The sequence below is a fragment of the Myiozetetes cayanensis genome, unplaced genomic scaffold, assembly GCF_022539395.1.
Source record: "Myiozetetes cayanensis isolate MyiCay16 unplaced genomic scaffold, myiCay2020 scf2-11, whole genome shotgun sequence".
Classification (NCBI taxonomy): Eukaryota; Metazoa; Chordata; class Aves; order Passeriformes; family Tyrannidae; genus Myiozetetes; species Myiozetetes cayanensis.
Window position 1 is genome coordinate 31537542 of NW_026087411.1, and position 20954 is coordinate 31558495.

At 44.2% G+C, this 20954-nt stretch overlaps 1 protein-coding gene across 1 annotated transcript; it reads left to right on the forward strand.

Moving 5' to 3' along the window:
- The first annotated feature begins 371 nt into the window (after nt 1-371).
- MRPS18A (mitochondrial ribosomal protein S18A) lies at nt 372-20592 on the forward strand. Its single transcript, XM_050316959.1, has 6 exons — nt 372-505; nt 678-709; nt 2730-2834; nt 10190-10313; nt 11129-11195; nt 19859-20592. The coding sequence occupies exons 1-6, from the start codon at nt 406-408 to the stop codon at nt 20001-20003; spliced, it is 573 nt and encodes a 190-aa protein (XP_050172916.1). The 5' UTR covers nt 372-405; the 3' UTR covers nt 20004-20592.
- The last annotated feature ends 362 nt before the right edge of the window (nt 20593-20954 follow it).

Genomic DNA, 20954 nt, shown 5'->3' on the forward strand with positions numbered 1-20954 from the left:
TACAGCTACCTAAGAGGAGGTAGTAGCCAGCTGGGTTATCAGTCTCTTCTCCCACGCAACAAGCGACAGGACAAGAAGACATATGGCCTCAAGCTGCTCCAGGGAAAGTTTAGGTTGGACACCAGGAGGAATGTCTTAACAGAAAGAGTGGTTAAACATGGGAATGGAATGCCCACGGAAGTGGCGGAGTCAGATTCCCGGGAGGTGGTCAAGGACGGACAGGACGCTGCACTTCAAGAAAACGAAAAGCATCCCCGATGGAAGGCGCCGGGCAGGAGCACAACACCCTCCCGCCCCGCCGCCGCCGCCGGGCCGGGGGCGGGGGGGACGCGCCCCGAAATGGCGGCGGCAGCGCCGCCCTCCCGCCGGCGGAAGCGGAGTGACGGCAGCGCCGGCGGCGGCAAGATGGCGGCGCCCAGCCTGCTGTGCGGGGGGCTGAGGCGGCTCTTTGCCGGGCTCTTGGGGGGCGGCTGGGCCGCCCCGCCGGCCCGGGCCCTGCGCCAGGGTGAGTCTGGAGCGGCCCCGCGCTGCCTCGCTGCCTCGCCGCCGTCGCGGAGAGATGGTTGCGGTTACTGTAATTCGCCGTCTCCCAGCCCCCAAATACTATTTCTTTCAGGCTGAATGATTCTCATTGTGTTTTCTCGCCTCTTTTTTTCTTTTTTTTTTTTTTTTTGCAGTTGTGGAGGTGACTGAAGGCAACACGACCACAGTAAGTCCCTGTACCCCTTTTCCTCAGTAGCTGCTTTTGCTGTCGCTTCTCTTTCCTTCAGCCTCCAGTCATGTGTGTGGCCGTGTGTGTCCATGCCCGCCCCCTCCCTCTCCCCCCTCCCCTTCTCCCCTCCCCTTTCCCCCTCTCCTTCCAGCAAAGTTAAGAAAAAAAGGGCAAAAGAGACACTTTTTCTGGGGGTGTGAAGGTAAATGCGAGGTAGGAGTGCGTTTCAAGTGCAGGTAGGCAATGCAGGATTTGGCTGCCGAGGGTCGGGATTGTCACGCTGTTGCTGGTGGCAGGGGCCTCCATTCTGAGCCACCTGTGAGCACCAAACCCCTCACTACGGTCCTGGTGAAGCTGGAGGCCCTGACCAGAGGCATTCGGAACCCAAAACACCACAGTTCTTCAGAGGATTCATTTCTTAAACTGGTGACACTCGACATTTTCTCAAGTACAGGCACAAAAGAGGGTCTGGTGACTTTGTCATTCCATCATAGACTGGCAACACAGTGTGGCATCAAAGTACAGCCTGAAGCCAGACTGGCGAGAATCAAGACCAAATACACCAGCTTCCCAGAAAATAATTTTACCGATTAATAAAAAATTAGATACTGGCCTACATTTTATATTCATAGTTAGGTATTTGTTTCTGTAAAACTGACTGTTCTACTTGTGGGGGGGAGGAGTCTTACTTAAAATTTAACAATACTACCTCTTTGAGATACCAAGATGCTTGAACTACAAATAACTTATGTTTCCATTTTACCATCATCAGACAAGAAAGACACAAACCCAGAGTATGAAATAGTTCTGCCAGTTCAGGTGGATGCCAGTTTGCTGTGCACACTTACAGAAAATGTCTTGCTTTTCTCTTCCCAGGTTTTCCTGCACAGAACCTGATGGTTTCTTAAAAGTAACCTTGCATTCCACCTGGGGTTTCTTTTTGAACTCTCTGGTGCTTGCCCTGTTTGAGCCTGTCAGTTGGTGCTCAGAATCTGCATTTAATCTTAATTCAACCAGAGGAAGCTTGCAAAATATTTTGGAGAAAAAAGACTTAGTTTTATAGGTTTTTTCTGTCCATTTGGCTGCAATTTGAGATAGCTCTTGCTTCTATTAGTAAGTCCTCAAGAAAAAAAAAGGACAAGTGTACACGTTGATAGACTTCATATTCCAATATTCCTAGCATATCTACTTTTAGAAAACAAATTTGTTAAGTTCTTCCTTTACACACCTTCTACATCTCTTTGCATGTTACTTGGGAGAAAACTTGAGTTGTTAGACATCACCACTTTTTAGTGATGTAGATAAGATTATTTTATAATCTCCTAAAAGAATTGTCCAGCGAATTAAACAGGATAAAATATTGGTTATTTTTTAAAAAAAGAAAAAAAAGGAGAAAAACAAACAAACAAAAACAAACAAACAAAACACAAAACAAACAAACAAAAACCAAAACAAAAAACAAACAAAAAAAAAAAAACACAGAACTCCACAGTGTCCTAGCAGTCCTTTCTTAAATTCAACTTTTGCTCAGAATTTGCCCTTTGGGATTTATAATCTAGCAAACTCCTGCATGTTTTTGTCTATAATGTGCATCTGCTATTCTGTGACATTCTTGTATTCCCAGAAAAAAATAGTTTTAAAGGTTTTAATAAAGGGACACTACAACTTCAAGCCATGGTGTTTCAAAAGAGTATTGCAATAAATAGAATTTGGGTGAATATGAGAACTTCACACTGACTGTCAACTAGGTTATGTTTAGTAAAACATACACAAGAATTTACCAAAGGGTTTTCTATGCCTTCTGGATTTGTTCTTTTCCCCATAGTCTGTGGCATAGATGTACCAAAGTGTTTGGTATACCTATATAAGAGTGAGTTGAATGCAGATACTGTTTTCCTTAGATCTGCACAGAACTGGTCAACGTGTTGTGGGCTTGATGGAAAGTATTCCTTGAATCACAGGTGCAGGTAGAGGTCTAAGCTGTACCTGATCACAATGCCTTTAAATTGCTTCCTAGATTGAAGGGAAAATTATAGAGGATGCTGAAGCACCAACTCCTCCAAACCCCTCTGGCCAGTGTCCCATCTGTCGCTGGAACCTGAAGCATAAGTACAGTTATGTGGTAAGTTTAATGAAGGAGTTCCCTCAGCCTCACGGCTAGATCAGATGGCTCTCAGATCTGCGTACTGCACAGCCTGCCCCTCTCATCTTCTGCTGGGTGTAGTAAAGATACTTAACTCCATCTCTGCTTCTCTTGTGTGTAACAAGAGCTTTCTACGTAGTAATTGTTTGCCTTGGCTGATGGTGTTCCTGGGAAAAAGAAGGATGAGCTCATATCAAACAGGAGAATTGGAATTATACAAATGGCCATCTGCTCTGGGAAGGCCATATATTTCTTCTGTGCTCAGCTGCCTTTCAGCATTGCACTTCCAGGAGAATCGAACTGGAATGCAGCATTAAGTCAATGGATACAGGCGTGTTCTAACTCCAGAGAGGCCAAAAGACTTGGCTAGATCAATTATATGACTTCAAGCACTACAATTTCTCATTGGGTCATTGTCCACTAAGTTAATAACTGTTTCATATAACTTTTAAAAGTGTTGATGAGTACAAAGGAGAGCATACATTTTTTACATACCTTGTAACAGAAAAAACAGGTTTTATTCAAGCTTTTTGCTTGAATAAGATGCTAATGAGAGGTTCATTAACTAATGAGGGGATAACTAACACTAAAACGAGAATATGGGAAGGAAATCCTGTGGTACTTTAAAACAAAAGTACAACAGTCAAGAACACTTTGGAGTAAGAAGCGTGAGATAGAAGATGCAGAATGTAACTTTACAAGAGGTCATTCAAACACAGAGTTTACAAAAGGACTAAGTTCCCCCCTTGCAAGCTAAAAACCCAGCACTGGAATTAGAAAAGAAGAAAACCAGACAGGAACATGCTGTTACTAAGATAAGGCAACAGAGAACTCAGAATAAGTTAATGTCAATAGGATTAGAGAGATACAAATACATTGGAGGAAAAGAAATGTTGGTGAGAAAGAAATTCCATTAAAGAGAGAAGGGGACTGAAAGGCGCATTTGTTGCAGAAAGACTAAGCATGTAGTCCTAGCACACACACAGAAAAGAAAAATCATGTTTTAATATCTTTGTAGTAGTGGCAATCTTCAAAATGTAAAATAACAGGAAAAAATAGGTATAGAAATTACTTAAGCGTTGAATTAGGTATAGACCAACAGGCCTGGATTGCATGTTGCCCCAAGATCTTGAAGGATCTTAAAGGAATTAGCTAACAAATATATGACTTCATTCACAGGATTTTTTTTAAGCATGAAAAAAAAAATTCCTAAGAAATCACCAAATGGTTTGAAAAGAGCAAGTGAAATACTAAATAGTTGAGACAGAAAGGAGAATGATGCTGATGATTACTAGTTGATAAATAAAACGTTGCAAATTCCAAGTAAAATGGTATCAGCTAGGAGTAAAAATGGATTGAACAGGACTAATTATGACTCGTGAATTATGAAGAACATGAGTACACCAGTAAGTGCAAGACAAAATACTTGCAATTACTCCAGACAGGTGAAACAGCAGATATGAGATGTAAATGAAATATGTTTAGTATCTTTCAAAGCCTCTGTTGAAGAAATCAAGGCTTTAGGATCTGAGTAGAGTGTTGTCAGTGATTCTGACTCAGTCTGGGTGCAATATAAAACAGGGAAATTAGTTGTGGGCAAGAGAGAATTTAGTGTTCTGTGGTCTGGTTTCTCAACAACCTAGGAAACTTAAAATACAATGAATTTGTAGATTATAATAAATTAGGTTAAATGGCAAATACTTTAAGGTTTGGAAAGTGCTACAAAAAGATCATGTTTATTTTGTGTTGCCCGTGTTTGAACACAGCATTTTCTTGGAACTCTTTTCTTCTTCATTTTTGCTGAACGGTAGTGTAATCAAAACCAACCAATCACACTGGAAAATACTTTGTTAAGGTTACTGTAGTTTTATGCAACTTTTAAATGCAAGAAGTCAACAGCATCATTAAACTGGGTAATTCTAGAGATTTACAGAAAGTGCTCCATGAACCACATGTTATCAACTCAAGAGAAACTATAAACTGATGTTCAGGGATAAAATGAGCTGTGGGAGTGGATTAAACTTGGAAATTAATATATGGATGCAGTTTCTAGTGCTGTATGTGGTAGAAGACTCTGTTGCATATAGAGATAATAGTGCCATCAAGAACCAAAGAAGCAGTTTTAGACAATGTGATGCTGTAGAGTCTGAGTTCCAGGATTAGAAGTGGGTCCCAAAAGACACTGTAAAACATGAGTTTTATGTGTGTTTGTAGAGTGAATTAAGGTTACGAGTTTTCTTCCACACTTCAGTTCTTAGATCTAATTCAGTACGGAGGCAAGAGAAAACCAAATGTGAGGAGAAATCCTGCAGCCAGAGTCTTGTGAATCATTGCTAAGATAATTTCTAAGAAATTGTGGTCCCAAGAGACAATCTAGAAACATGTCCGTCTCAGCTGCCATACAGGTTTTTAATACATATGCATCAGTGTATCCAGTACTACTCCTGTAGTGCAGAGCAGAACGTGGACAAAAAGCTAAAGAGAGCAGTGTGAACTAGTATTTTGTAATTGTAGAAGTTTCTTACCTCATATTTAGAAGCATCCCTCTGTGGGGCTGATGAGAACTAGGAGAAATTTCAGTTCTGGAATAGACCACTTCTTTTGCTTGTGTAAGTCCCTTATGTTTTTGAATGCTTTGTATTGGTCGCAGATTTTTCAGGATTTTAAATGTAAAGGTGAATAAAAATCTCCCTTTTCTGCACTAAAGTGATCTCTGCTGTTTTCTTTGCAGCAGCAGTGATGAGCAGCAGAATCTTGAAATGCTTTAAATACTAAAGTGCGGGCATTTAACTGTGTGGGCACTTAAGCAGTGGCACAATTTACTCACTGGTGGTTAATTGTCCTAAATGTCTGTAAATTGACAACAGCTATTTTTGTTAAAGATATAGCCTGGTTCATACAGCATAACCTATAAGCTGTGCTTGGTAAGAGATCGGAATAGATGGATCACAGTGGCTCCTTTGAGATTGATAAGCTGAGATCAGTCGGTTGCACAGAAGGGAAAGTGTGAGCTTTTTTGCTTGAGACGCTTGTAATTGGACTGAATGAGGCACTATGAAAAGGGAAGTGTTGAATTAGCCCCTGAGGGAGCTGAGTAATATGACCTCACAGGACTTTCCTTTTGTCATGTGCAACAAGCACAGTCTAAAGTAGTGGCATAATGAGTTACTCTGGCTGTCAGAGAACTGGGGGACCAGTGTCTCCAAAGTTATTAATCAACTGAACAGGCATTGTGAGCACTAGCAGGTCGTGATTCCAACCTGCCTCAGCTGTGGTGTGGAGGGCTGCAGTTGTCTTTGCCAGTTCAATCCTTAGCCTCTCCTGTGGCTCAGGATAACAGAGCTTAAGATATAAATTCCCATAGTTTATGGTCTGTGTGTGTCCGTCCAGTGAAACTGAGATCTCAGTTGATTTTTTTTTTTTTCACATCCATTTGAGATAAAATTATTTTGGTCATTGTAAGGATGCAATTGGATTGAAAACTGCGATCCTGTTATGAAATGCCTGGAGAATGGTGTGCAGCTCCCAGGAGTAAGGGAGAAAGGAAAAAGTAGACTCTTGTATAACTGGAAATAATGACTGGCAGACTTGTCCGATACAGCCCAGTAGTAATTTGGCTGCACAGACAGAACTGTTCTCATGGTAAATTAAGGTTTTAATAAATTACATATAAGCAGTAAAGGATCCTGCTTTTCAGCGTATCTGCAGACATTAAAATGCAGAGATGCCTCTGCATTTTGGTTGCCATCCATTCACAAGAATATGCAGTATATAATGTTCCATTTAGCAAGTTTGTCCAGCCCTGTTAGAAGTGAAGGCTAGACTTGTTTTTCATTTCCCCCCTTATCCACTTCAAACATCATTAGTTTGAGTAGGCAGTAAATCTGTCATCTTGCTTTGGCAACAATTAGGGGAAACCAAACTTTAAGCTTTGCCTATTAGCCCTAGATTAATTCAATCCAAGTTGTTTTCATCAAATGCTGCAGATCACAAGGGTGGGAATCTGGGTCCAGCCTCATGGGAGCTGTCCAGTGATTAAAGCAAATCCGTGGTTACAGGCTTGGCTGTCCACTAGCACAAAATGTGATTTTCATGGAACATGACGGCACCGTGAGAACTTGCCAGACATTTTTTTCTTTGACCGCTCCACATACTTGTTCACTTCCCTTCACAGCTGCCCAATGAAGTTGGCTGTACCTGTCTGCTTTCTCCCAGTGGTAAGATACATCTGTGCAAGTACTCTGGGAGAGGCACCTGGCCTGTTCTCTGTGGGGATCTTCAGAAATGGACAAACCTTCGGTCAGGTGTGCAGCATTTTAAGCCAAATGGCGTGAGTGTGATTTGGAGCTGCAGCAGCTGGGCCATAGATGATTTCAGTCAAGAAATGACTGCCACACCAGGGTGTTGGTCAGCTGGTGATGCTGTTGGTCAGAGATGATAACAGAGAACAGACTTTCTTGATTTTTTTTCTCCCACAGAGAGAAAAGGAAAGACTATGTCCCTTTGCTTCCCACCTCTCCCCTTTGCATGGAAACACTTGATAACAAGCCTGTGACTCCATGAGGTGTGGTAGTAATATGAGAAATCACTTGGACCACACACACACCCTTCACAAGAGTCTGTGGCCTACTTAGACTTTCATGAGTACAAAAACTGGAACTGCATCAAACTTGCCATGAGCTCCCTTTTGCCTCCTCTCTACAGAGTAATGCAGCAGGCTAGTAGCAAAGTCTAGCAAGTTTTTTTCTTTCTAGGCAGTTGGAGCTGAACATCCGTTTTTCACTCAGGAAAGTGGTATGTGCTAAATGGCAAATTGAGCTGTTGATCGTTTGAAGAACCAGATGGCTAAAAAAGAGCAAAAAAAGGGAATGAAGTTTTGCCCTGGTTTCCTGAATCCAATCCAGTGTATTTCAGGAGTGGTTGAAAGTCAGTGCCCTTGGACTGTTTGGCTGGCCTGCATCCAGTTTCTACCAATGCAGCTGGCACCATCTGGTCCCCTGGTTACTGTTCTCCTCGGCAAGGCCATGTGTCAGCTGGGCAAGGACACGCCACTTCCATGTTAACCATCGACGGCCTCCCAGGAGCTTTTTGCTTGTTGCTCAGCTGTGCTTTTCTCGTTCTTTGGATGCAGCATCACTCTGTGGGGTGCCTGATAAGCCATTTGATGTCAGTGAGACACTAAATCAGGGTCTAAATGTCAGTGAGCCTTCGTAATGCACCATGTTTTCAAAGGAGCTGGATCTGAAAATCAGCCTGAACACATTTCACTCTAAACAAGTAGAGGTAGAAGGGAAGCCAGCACAGGAAAGACATCAACCTTTTGAGTCAGTCCAGAGGAGGAACACCAGCATGACTAGAAGGATGGAACACCTCTCCTGTGAGGAAAGGCTGAGAGAATTGGGATTGTTCAGCCTGGAGAGGAGAAGGCCTCAGGGTGACCTAATCGTGGCCTTCCAGTGCGTGAAGGGAGACTACGAGAGAGACAGAGAGTATTTGCAAGGGCATGTAGTGACAGGACAAGGGGAATTGGCTTCAAACTGAAGGAGAGGAGGTTTAGATTAGATATCAGGAAGAAATTCTTTACTGTGAGGTTGGTGAGGCACTGGAATAGGTTGCCCAGAGAAGTTGTGGATGCCCATCCCTCCAAGTGTTCAAAGCCATGTTGCATGGGGCTTGGAGCAACCTGGGATAATGGAAGGTGTCCCTGTCCATAGCAAGAGGGGGTGGAACTCGACGATCTTTAAAGTGCCTTCCAACTCAAACAATTCTATGATTCTATGACAGCATCTGTCAAAATTGGCCATTACCAGAAGGCCATCCTAAATTCCAGCAGCCCCCTTCACAGCTGAGCTGGTCTTGTGCAGTGGGGGTGGATGAATAATTCCTAGTTAGCTAGATTACTGAATACTCATTTTATATTCACTTGTGATTGTTTGCTTTTGCAAGGGCAGTAAATGAAGCTAGGAATGCTCCAGGGAGCTCTTTGAAAAAGAGCAAAGATGGGGGGTGGGAGCAGGTCTGTGAATCTGTGAACAGGCAGATTCAGGGTCACCCAACGTGAAAAGCAACAAGTACTCTTTGTTCTTGCCTGTTGCCCTAGACAGGGGGTGTAAAGTTCTGACATGCCTCGTTTGAATTCTTGTTCTGTCCGGGCGCTCAGTGGCAGGTCCCCTCAGCCTGCAGGCAGCCTCTGCATGGTTCTGCTGCCTCAGCTATGAACATATTTACAGCAGCGATGGAGAAGTAAACTCTCACCAGCAACAAGTCTGTCAACAGAAGGGGAAAAAACAAGCAGTCTCTAGAGGCCCTTTGGGACAACTTATGCTGACATCAGGAGATCAAGGGGGCTTTCCTACATTGGCCTGAGGGGTACCTTTGCACTGGTGCTGTGTGTGGAAATGGAGAGCCCATATCTGAATCCTGGGCTGTTGTACTGTGTACAGTTAATGGGACACTCGTGCAACAGCTGTGTTTAAAAATTTGTCATTCCAGCCCTGTGATGCTATCTGATCCTAGAGATCCCTTTAATTTTGTTTTTATTAAGAATGCTTTACATTTCTAGAGCTCTTAATTGGAAAGGTCAGGAGCAGTGTAGTCTAAATGGTTCTTGAATCACAGATGAACCCTCAGCATGTTTTGAGTGCTCCTTCCATCCAGCATGGCTGACACAGCCCCATCTTAATGCATGCACAGTTGAAGGACTGAAGGAAACAATTTATCCTATTAGGCCTTTATCATCAGCACACATTCTTTTCTTACAAAAAGCTTCCTCATACAAGATACTGGATCATTTCCGTGCTCTCCACCCTCCAGAGAGACATGAGGGAAGCTCTACTATGGGAAACTGGATAAAAGTTTGAGGAGTAGATAGCAGAGAACAGTCCTGCTTTGAGGGAACAAGGAGGGGACCAGAAGCGGTCTAACATATCTGTGACCTTTAGGATAGCAGCTGTGATGGCATTGCAAGTTGTGTAAACACTGTCCATCTGTGGGTCTTGTGTAACTGTGCCTGAGTACCTAGGACGCATTATCTTAGCAAGAATCTTGGAGCAAGTAGTGAAACAGTGAAGGAGCAGGAACTGCAGCTGACATCATGTGTTTACACTAATGAAGTCAGGGGAAGACTCAAGTCATCTGAGTGACCTTACTTAGCTAAGCTGGCAGGCAGTGACAGCAAGCAAAAGCCACTTGTTGTCAAGCTGCAGACAAAATGCGTAGGATGGAATCATTGTTTTGTTTTGAATTCTGTACGCAGCACAAGGGTCAGCACAACACCTTGAGTCCCAGCAGTTAAGGTAGCTGTAGCACTGATGGTTCTTCTCTTCCTCCCTCAGGATGTCTTGCTGCTGAGTCAGTTTATCCGTTCTGATGGAGGGATGCTGCCACGAAGGATCACAGGCCTCTGTTTGGAGGAGCACAAGAAGGTTGCTGTATGTGTGCAGATGGCTCACCGTGCAGGTACCTAGCCTCCACCTGAGACAACCCCTTACTGTGGAGTACCTATAGAACCCCTTGAGAGGGGTCTCCTGCCCAGTAGATAGAACTCAGTGAGATGTCATTGCCCAGTCACCCAGCAAACTCGTTATTGTCCAAATACTGGCACAGGGCGACGGAACAGAGACTACTTGTTCTGCTTACTGTGTGTCTTGACTCCTACCATGGCAGCAGACATTTATCCCTGCAGATGAAACTACTACTGCAGAAAGATCCGGGAAGTGGCTCAGTCTCTGGTAACTAATGATTAAACACCTGCTTCTGAAATTACGTGATTTACTGTAAGCTTGACCTACCCCATTAGTAACACACAACTCTCTACCATCTGCCATGCTTTTTTACTTTTCCCTGGGACTGGGACCCAGGTTGACACAGTCAGAACATTGTGCTGATCTTTATGCCTGGTACCTGAGTTGTATCCAAGTTAAATGGACTGAGAATATTAATAGTCACATTTTCCATCCTGGAGATGGAATCTAATTGGACACCAGTGCCCTGTGTCCTCTGAAAAATCCTCTGCAGTGAGCCCAAGTGACAGTGCCTTTGATCTGTATTTCCTCCCTATACCCAGCAGAACCTCCCAGCTTTGTCTTGGCTGAGGTGCGGGTTCAGCAGTGACTAAAGACAAAATACCTTTTTCTACTGTACTTGAGCTTTTGCTGTGCTGTCCCAGTAGCAGTCTGGGTTGCCTGGCTTACAAGGTGTAATGTGACTTCTGAATGATGTAGAAGCAAAGAGGCGCTGCAAAATATTCTCACACCTTTCTTCTTCCGTTTCAGGTTTGTTGCCAAACCACAGGCCTCCACTTCCCGAAGGGCATATTCCCAAGAGACCCAAGCTCAACAGGTGAGTAGTCTTGTCTTTCTACATTTCTTTTTTTCAGGAATAGATTGGAAGAGGAAATGGGGTAAAACGTGCCTCAGGCAACAGGGTTTATAAAGAGTACTCATAGTATTTTGGAGAAGTAAGATCTGTCACGATATTCCCTAGCCAGTCTTTTAAGGACAAGCCACATCTCACACAAACAGTGTATCCACACAGTTTTAAAACTGCCACACATGTTAGGGTCTGCCCACCCTTCCTCAACCATGCTCACCTCCTCATCACTAACAATCAGTAAGACAGTCACAGGAGGACACCACAGAGGTGGAGTCACAGCACTGCAGATTAGCTGAGGTTGGAAGAGGCCTCTGGAGATTGTCTGGTCCGAGCTCCCTACTCAAGCAGAGTCACATAGAGCAGGTTACTCAGGTCTATGTCCAGGCAGGTTTTGTGTATATCCAAGGCTAGACCTTCTACAGTTTCTCCAGGCAGCTTGTTCCAGAGAACCACCCTCATAGTAAGACAGTGTTCTCTTATGTTCAAACAGAATTTCTTGTTTCAATTTGTGCCTATTGCCTCTTGTCCTGTCACTGACGCCTGCCTCTGTCTTCTTTACACCCTTCCTTCAGGTATTATGAACATTTGTAAGACCCCCCTGAACCTTCTTTTCTCCAGGTTGAGCAGTCCCTTCTCTCTTAGCCTTTTTAGCCCCCCAACAGGAGGAGGGTGCCCAGGCAGAGTACCAGCAGTGAGCGGGGGGCTGAGCAGCCAGCAGGGGCCCATCACAAGCCTGTTGCCTTCTGCCCCATCCCCATTTCCCCCAGTCAGCAATCCGCCCTCTGTCTGCCCTTCCTATGCAACAGGGTCTCTTCCCCCTCTGCAGCCTCAATGGCCCCTGGCCTTTGGTGGGCGAAGGGAAAGCCTGTGGCTGCCTCCTGCTCTTTGCTGGGCACTTGGAGGTGCTAATCCCCTGTTTATAACCTCACACTCTGTTTCCATGGGGATGTCAGAGCAGTGTATGAACCTCACATTAGCAAGCCATGGGGTTACCAGAGGCCATGGGTCTGTTGCTGGGAGAGCTTAGACTGCAGGGCTGAGGGTGGCTGGAGAGTCCTGCATTTCAAGTCTGACTCTCTGCAGTGGAGATTTGAGATAGACTCTTGGAAATGTCCCTTAGGTGCTGGCGTGCTGCATAATGTAGCCATCAGATACTTCAACTGTGATAGCTTCCTTCCTGTGTCTTACAAGCCTTGGGGATTCTTTAGTAGTTGTTGTCTGTCTTGTAGCTGTGGGGTAGAGCATGTTATCTTCTTAGCATTCACACCGCAACCCTGCTTAGCAGGCTGAGACTAGAAATGGTAAGTGCAGTAACTTGCTGGACTCCACGTCTGATTCTCTGACTCTTACAAATTGTTCCATAGACTTTTAGTGAGAACAAGGAATTAATACCTCCGGATACATTCTACATGCAAGAAGGTGTGCTACACCTCTTAAATTAAGATATTTAAATTGGAAATTAGTATCCAAGCCCTCCTTATTGCCTTGCTAGGCCCTCCCTACACCATCCTTGTTTTTCTCTTCCCGGTGAGGGAATGTAGGAAGCAGGGTGGAAGCAGAGTTTACAAAAAGAGAGCAGAGCTGTTGTAGAGGATACAGTACAGCTCTGAAATAGGCAATCTCTGAAAGTTTTGATGGTGGGCCTGAAACTAAACAAATGAGTCAAAGAACCAGGATAGAGTGTATTCAGGAGTACTCTCCTGGTCCCTCCTGATTCTTCTCAGCCAGATGGAAGGGGAAAGCTCTGTGTGTTGGAGCCTTGCAAAATCTTGCCCTTGCAGTTCTGTAAGAGTTTTGACTGTGTGTACCCCCACCTCTACTTCCCTCGTTACTCTCTGGAGCAGTAGCTGGCACCACACGAGGCAGGAGTTACAAATTGCTTCCTTCCTCTAGCCTGAAGGGCACCTACATGCTGAAGTCATACAACCAGTACTTATTTTGGGAATGAAGCCAGAGCTCTTATCAGAAGTTTCCCACATAAATGGCTTGTCCAAGCTTACCTTGTCATTGCCTCTGTACTTGTTTCCAAAGCTTCCTGTAAGCCTGTAGTAACTTGGGAAGCACCCAACCTGTGGTGCTGCCAAATGCGGGTGAGCTGACAGAGAAGAACAGGGCCAGAATTGGGCTCGGACTTTGGACTGGAACAAGCTGCTTTGTTCAGTGCCATGAGAACATGACTGGGTCATCCTCTAAACCTGTTTGGCATAATATCGAGCTGCTCACCTAACCTAGCTTGTTCCTTCATTGTGTTTGTGTCTGCTGGATTTTCAAGTGCCAGTTCAAGAAGGGATTAGCAGGATCTACAGAGAGCCTACTACAGCAGGTAGGCTACAGGAATAGCTGTAGTAGGCTATAGTGTAATAGCAACTATTACACAGTTAAGTGATGTATTTTCCAAATCCTTGAGCTTCATCGCTTTTTGAGATCGCTATATTGGCTGCTCTAGCCATCTTTACCACTCTGCTTAGATGAGAGGTAGCAGTGCCTTTTTGCAGTGCTGCTGTAGCCCTGGGAATGCCAACAGAAGAAACTGAGGGGCCTCATAATACACTTGGGCCCCTTGTTAAAGCTTTTCCAAGAGGGGAACACAGGTAATGTACGTTCCTTAACATCAAGTTATCCAGCCCTTGCACTTTCCATCTCTGCCTGCAGTGATGGCTTTTTTTCTCACTCCACTAGTGCGTCTACTCTGTGTGTGGTGTTGAAATATGCTCGTTACACCCCTCCCCCTCCAGAATAACTTTCACCATTTAGGAGCAGATGGAGGTTCCCATGCTGTAGATGCTGGAAGTGTTGAATTGCCACCAGCTGCTTGAGGAATCTTTAACCTGATCTCTGAAGGAACCAGGGATCCTGGCACAGCAGCTTGCCCAGTGCTGTGCACTGGTGCTCTCAAAAGTAAAAAAAGACACTGTTTCCTTGGCTCTGCAGGAGCCTGGTCCTACTTAGCCAAAAGGAAGTAGTCATGCAGCACCAAGCCAGAAAACAGAGAGGAAGATAAACTAGGATCAAGGTAGCAAACTGAGATGGATAGTCCTTCCAGGTGGCTACTAATATCTAATATACTGAGAATTTAGGTCGTTCCCAGACATGTGGCCTCCCTTCTGCTTTCCCTCACTTATCTACACTTACTCTCTTGCCATCAGAGCTTGCACTGCACATGGAGGAAAACTTTGCATACAGAAGACACAGTTCCTGCTATACCATTCTAAAATAAGGAAGTGCAAGTTGAAAAGAATAGGTAGAACACTGTAAAGGTGTGTTCTGTGTCAAGACTGGGACAATAAACTTTGTCCTGCTGAAGGGCAGCATTTCTCTCAGTCTTACCTGTACTTCTGTGTTCTCACCCTTCTCCCCTGAAATGCCTCTCATTGCCCCCCTCTGTAAGCAATTGTTTGTCTCTTTGCCCTGAATTGAGAAATCTTTCACTTTTGTAAGGGAGGGACTTCTGAGAAGTCACTGTCTACTCCAGATGTTACCCCACATAATGCTATAAGAATTCCTACCATCTGAGGACTGCCTGCCTTACAGTCACACTGAGCTGAAGAATGTTTTGCTGATGGTAGACTATAGCATCAGCTGTTGGAGTGGCAGGACCAAGATGAAAGCTGAAGATAACCTTTGGGACTGATTCCACTCACACCACCTGAGACTGAAGGCGATTCATCATGGGAAATGTAACTTGGAGTGGGAGTCAAGAGCCCAGTACCTCTACTGTAATACAGATCTGAGCATTCACTTACTGCATACAGACTCAGAGCTGCAACTCCTGCTTGGCTGAAGTCTGGCAGAATACTTCATTTGGATGAGCAATCCCTTTCATTTCTCTCCAATCTTGCAAAGTTCTGGTTGGTGCTCCCTTTGGCCAGGCTTCTTCCAGGGCTGTATCAGTATTTTTGAGAGCAGCTTCATTTGTTGCTGAAAGACAGACAAACCAGCCTGATGAAAAATTGATTTGTCCCTGAGACAATATAGAGGCCATCTGCAAAGGAGGAGCCCTATGGCTCCTGGGCAAAGGTGCTAAGAAAGTATACAAAGAAGGACTGGGGAGCTGTGTTAATGTATGCTTTTGAAAGCACCAGAAAAACTGCTCCTCAGCTATTAATTTGCTGCACTTGTGACTGTCTTGGCCAGGATGTTTGGCCCATGTCATGGTCACCCTGATTAAAGTGAGCCTGCTTCAAATCCAGAGTATCTGGCATGCACTGGCTAGCACCTAGCTGGGATTAAAAGGTATCATGCCACCACATGGAACTATCAGCAAACTGTCTTGTTTTAACAAGGCTCAGGCATGCTGACCTGTCATTGATTTAGTGTTGTGAAGTGTGGATTTATCACATTTCTTCTCGAGGAGGTGCTCTTCTGGTGCTTATTGAATGATGTTTTCCAAAAAGCATGATTCCTGTTCTATTTTCTGAAGTGGTCTTATTGTCTCAATTGTAGGAACTTTGGACATTCCCTTCTGCATGCCCCAGATTTCTCTGCAGTATCAGGCTTTCACTGTTTCCAAGGGACGGTTCCACAGGCAAATTTGTCTTGCCAAGGACTGACCCCTCATCCTCAGATTGAATTCTCCCTTTCATAACTTCTTGCTGTTATTTCTGCATCCATTCATGCTCCAGCCTGATATGTTCCAGTTAAGTGCTGCAGCAACAAAATATTTTCTCTAGCCCATGAGGCTGAGGGAGTTCTCAGTGATCTCACCAGCACTGTTTAGGGTGACAGGCTGTTCTCATACTCCAGAGTCTTGTGTGTGCAGGACACCACACACTAGAACCAGTTGGGAAACAGCCAAGCTCAGCTGTAGGTCAGACTTCTTCCTTTAAGTAATGGAAACCTGAATAGCTCAGTGATTTTCTTTTCACCATGGACATTGTCACGTGGATAATGTGGACTAACACTCAGTCCAGAAGAGTCCCTGAATTCAAGACAGTGTCTAGATGCTCTCTTATTGTGAATATAGCACTCATTTTCTTCTGGCAAGTCCAAAATAATTGGTTAAAGCACAACGCTGAAAAGTTGTTCCCTTTCCAAAAGGACTAGGGGATTTGACAGGTTCCCCGAGTCTCAGCTCTGTCAGTAAGAGGTGCTGTAAGATTATGGAGTACCTGATTTTGAGTGCTCAGCTGCCACTCCATTTTCAGTTTTCTGCTGGAAGAGCATAACTTGGCACAGGTAACATCCAAGTCAATCCCTCCTCCATCATCTGAGCTGGAGGAGTTGCTGTGTGTTAGAAAAGAGGCAGGTTCCATATGAATCCCCATGAATTACAAGGTTCTCAGGCTCTGTGGACACCTCTCATTCCTGGGAGCAGAATCTGGTTTCACTGCTATCAGCATTTCACTCCAGCAGCATGTGGTTTCTCTCATCTGCATGGAAACTGTGTTGTGCATAGCATATGAATTCAAAAGCGAAGAGCCAGAGCGGCTGCAGGTGAGCAAAGCCAAGAGGTGTCGTGGGAAGGGATGTGGCAGGGAGGAGGCAGTCTCGCCAGCACTTTGATCGAGTGCTTCCTGCAGTCTGTAGCCCTCTGCCTTCTGCTCTTAATCCAAACAAAAGCCATATTGAAAAAGTTCAGTGAGGGTTCAGAAGTTCAGCTTTGAACTGCACCAACATGCCCTTTGCTTGGGCTGTGTGCAGGACTGTGGTTGCCCCATTTCCCTTACCCAGAACATGGAAGCCCTGTGCCTACTCCTGGGTGTTAAGCAGCAGCCTCCAAGGTGGAAGACTTTGGGGCCCTCCTGGCCACAGACTTCCACATGCTACAGAGATTTTAGGCTGTTAGAATGACTGCAGGGGACTAACCACAGTTGTTTCCATCCTGCGTATATCTCACCTTTTCCCATAAGGGAAATCCCACCAGGATTTCCGTCACGCTTTATCCAAACTACTCATTTTTGCAGCTGGAGTGTAGGGATTCTTGTTGTTGCTCAGGACCCTACCATACTCAGGGGCAAGCAGAGCCCGAGGTGAGTCACCAGTTCCCGAGACTGGCAGTTGTGTCGCCCTGCGCCCAGAGTGGGAGCTCTGCACGCCGACAGCGGGTTAGGAGACAGCGGACTGGCTGCATTTGGCATCCACATGGAGAGTCTGTCCTGACAACCCTCAGACCATCCATCAGTGTGTGTTTGTAGGTGGTTATAAAAACCCCCCGAGACAAGCTGTGTTGTTGGATACAATGAAAAGTTGGGAGACTTGGCTGGAAAGGGGGTATGCTACCTTATGTCAATGGCAGAGTTTGCAAAAAAAGTCCCATGTGCTAGGCTCTGAGGCTCTCATATGTGAGTTTTGTGGATTATTTTTACTCTCTGGGAAAAAAAAAAACCTCTGTGAGACAGTAGGAACTGGAGTTAGTCAAAGAGGAAAAGGAACTTTGTAGACTGACTGCTCTCAGGCATCAGGCTTTTGCACTGCTGAATCAAGGTAAAAAAAAAAAAAAAAAAGAGGCAGCAAACAAAATAGGACAAGTTTGAGTTTGGGACAAAGCAAGTATTAAAAGCCCTAAAACCAAATGTGCTCCAGGAAGGGAAAGCGTCCAAATGTCTGTTTCAGTTAACAATGAAAAGCCCCAGCCTGCAGTCCCCAAAGGAAGCCAAAAGCCTGGACCAGAGGGCTGGATTAGACCTGCTCAAAAGAGAAATAACAAAAGCTTTAAAATCAGGCCATTACTAAATCCTCCTTCCTATGCAGAATTGGGGTGTGCACTTCCAGCCCCCACACAGAAACAGAGGGATTTCTTAAAAAGCCACTGTCTGTCTAAACCTGCACACAGCATTGATGTGTATCTCACATTCACACATTCACTTCTCTCCCAGTGAGATCATTTATTATCACGAGAACACTTTCCCGTAATCGTGTGGACACGTGACCAGAACTGCACTTGGCACGCTGATACATTAAAACAATTTGGGATTTTTTTCCTCCTTTGCTGTAAATGCAGTTCTTGCAATACCAAAACTTGTGCTACAGCTGTCCCCCTGCTGCAAGGGGAATATGAAAAGAAGGACCTAGCCCATGTGCCCATCTAACACCCCCACAGCTTCTCCCAAAGGAGTTGCCTTGCTGTGGTTCTTTGCTAGATTCTGAACTGGGGGCCCGTGTTTGGTCTCTCTGAACTCTCCTTGCATGTGAAATTAGAGACAGGAGAGTCTCTCCTACTTCCTGTCCCAGAGTTGTTATGTAAGGGATTCCACTAATGCATGAGCATAGCATTACAGATCAAAAGGGACTAATTGAAGGCACAGATAGAAGAAGTAGCTGGATCTTGCTCTGTGTCGTCACCCAGACCGCTCCTGCTGTTGCTTCTATGTGTTTTAACTATGGTAAACTCCTCAAAGCAAAAGCAAAGCATTTTGGAAGTGGCTTCATTTCAGAGGCAGGAAGCTGCACATGTGATTCATTTTTCAGTTTGTGCTGTTTGGGAGTGCTGAGAAATAAAAGGGCTAGGAAGATGGGCTGTTACACACTCTGTAGCTGCCTGGCATAGTAAGCTTTCTTTGTAGTTCTCAGGAATGTCCCAAATGCCTTCAAACAAATGCATTACATGGTCTCTGTCCAAAGTTCTTAATATCTCAAATTTGCACGATGCAAATAAAAGGTAACAAAGCTGTTTGAGGAGAGGATGACTGATTGAGGTTACATTAAGACCATGGGATTACTCAACAGAGGCATGCAAACATCTCTGGACAAAGTTTATCAGTCTGTTCCAAATTCTAATTTGTTTGAGCATTGTTTGTGCAGATTATGCTAGGGTTTTACTTTGGATCTTTATTGTCTGAAAAGACTCCTCTTTCTCTAAGGACCTCTGTTCCCCTCTCTACTGGTAGCAAAAGATTTAAAGCCTAACAAAACTCCAGGCCACCCAGTCACAGGGTTAGATTTCCAGTAACTGATTCTGGATCTGAAATCCCCTGCCTGTTTGCAAAGCCAAGTCTAAAACTTCAAATGCTAAAAAACAGAGGATATTTGCCAGACATTACTCTTCACAGAGATTTGTAGTTGTGATGATAATTTCATTCTAATACCTCTTACACTGTAGGTGCTGACTTCCTGCACCAGCAAGCTGCAACAATACTATTGTACAGAGAACTCTAGAGCAAATTTGGGCATATGAAAATACAAGACTAGGCCAGAAATCCATTTCAGGCATAACAAATAACCAATTATCCCCCAAAAGTAAATTAATCCCTTTTTAGAGACTTTATTTCTGACAGCATTTAGCCTTTGTAATTAGTTTACCTTATTGAGACCAGCTGTTGAAATAACACTTCCCCTTGAGGTTGAATGCGTTCAGTCTTGGACTTAGTTGCAATGAAGGGATTTGGCACTCCAGTTTAGTTGCAGGTGGACAACTTGCCAGCAGCCTGGAGACTACACCTGATTTGCTTTGTGAGACCGAAAGTCAAGCAGGTGCCAGTGGGTTCAGTACAGAGGTGAGCTTAGAAATTCCAAAACAAATAAAAACTGCTTTCCAGTAGTCCCTTCTGAATTGAGAGAGCTCTGCTTATGGTTATTCCTTTTATAAATAGGCATGTGGGGAGGCAGAGGCTACAGTGCCTGCTTCTGCTTCAGTTGAAACCTTTTCACAGTGATCATTTGCAAACTGAAACATGTTTGTGTTGTTTTGACAGGTACCTGACCCGCTGGTCCATCAGATCTGCAAAGCCCATCTGGAAGAGGGGCCCTAAATGGTGCAAAAAGCCCTTTCCAGTCGGACACCCTTTGCTGAAGGATAATGTAAAATATACACAAAAGCCTATCTATTTAAACCACTAGTGGCCAGAACTGGCATAATTAGTAAGCACATGTTTTCCACTGTTCTGCTTTTTTATTTTTCCAAGTTTGTCAGTATCTCCAATTTTCTTATTCCAAAATTGTCCTTAGTACTCTATAGTCCAGCTGTGATCTGTTCCTCTAGAATACAAGATCCATCAAAGCAAAGTTCAATGTGCAGAATGGTTTGAAGAAAGAAAAGGGCAAAGACTTCTACCTCAAAGCCAGAAAAGATCTGAAGGCTTTTGTTTCTTTATGTTCCACAAATGGGTTTGGGAAAGGATTTTTCCTTCTTTTTCTATCAGTGAATGGTGTTTCCCAATTAACATGTGTTTCAACTCAGATTTGCACCATTTGAGGTTTGACACTGATAGAAGAAAAAGTCCCCTCAGCACTATGTTTCCTTGGAACAGAAATTTTTAATGACTACTGAAATTTAATTTTTTTTATTATTATCTGTACTATCCATCATTTGCAGCAGAACACCTGTGGCCATGGCAGACAGGAATGTGTGTCTTACATATCCCCTTAAGGATTCCTGGCTTGTGCTTCACTCCTGGATCTGGCAAATACACAATGTTGACATCTTTGATGACTTGGCCTGTTTTTTTCCCCGTTGCAAATACATCTGTCATAAGTCTTCCATGTGAGTGATATGGTTGCTTCCTGGGATAGCTTGGAGTTGATAGATGTGCCTTATTGTCCATCTAGTAGTAAAAGGTGGCACCATTTCTCTTCCTGTATAGTATACATAAGCACCTTCCACCTACTGACCACTGCTACTTATGGGCCTGGTATGAAAGGCTCATTAAATTTATCAGGGTCATTATTAATTTGGTTCCATTTCTTCAGTATTTATCTGGGGGCCTCAAAACAACGCAGCTTTTTATGTACTACTCCACTTAACCTTGAATTGCTTTTATCAGAATCATCTGCTAATACCTAACATCATGG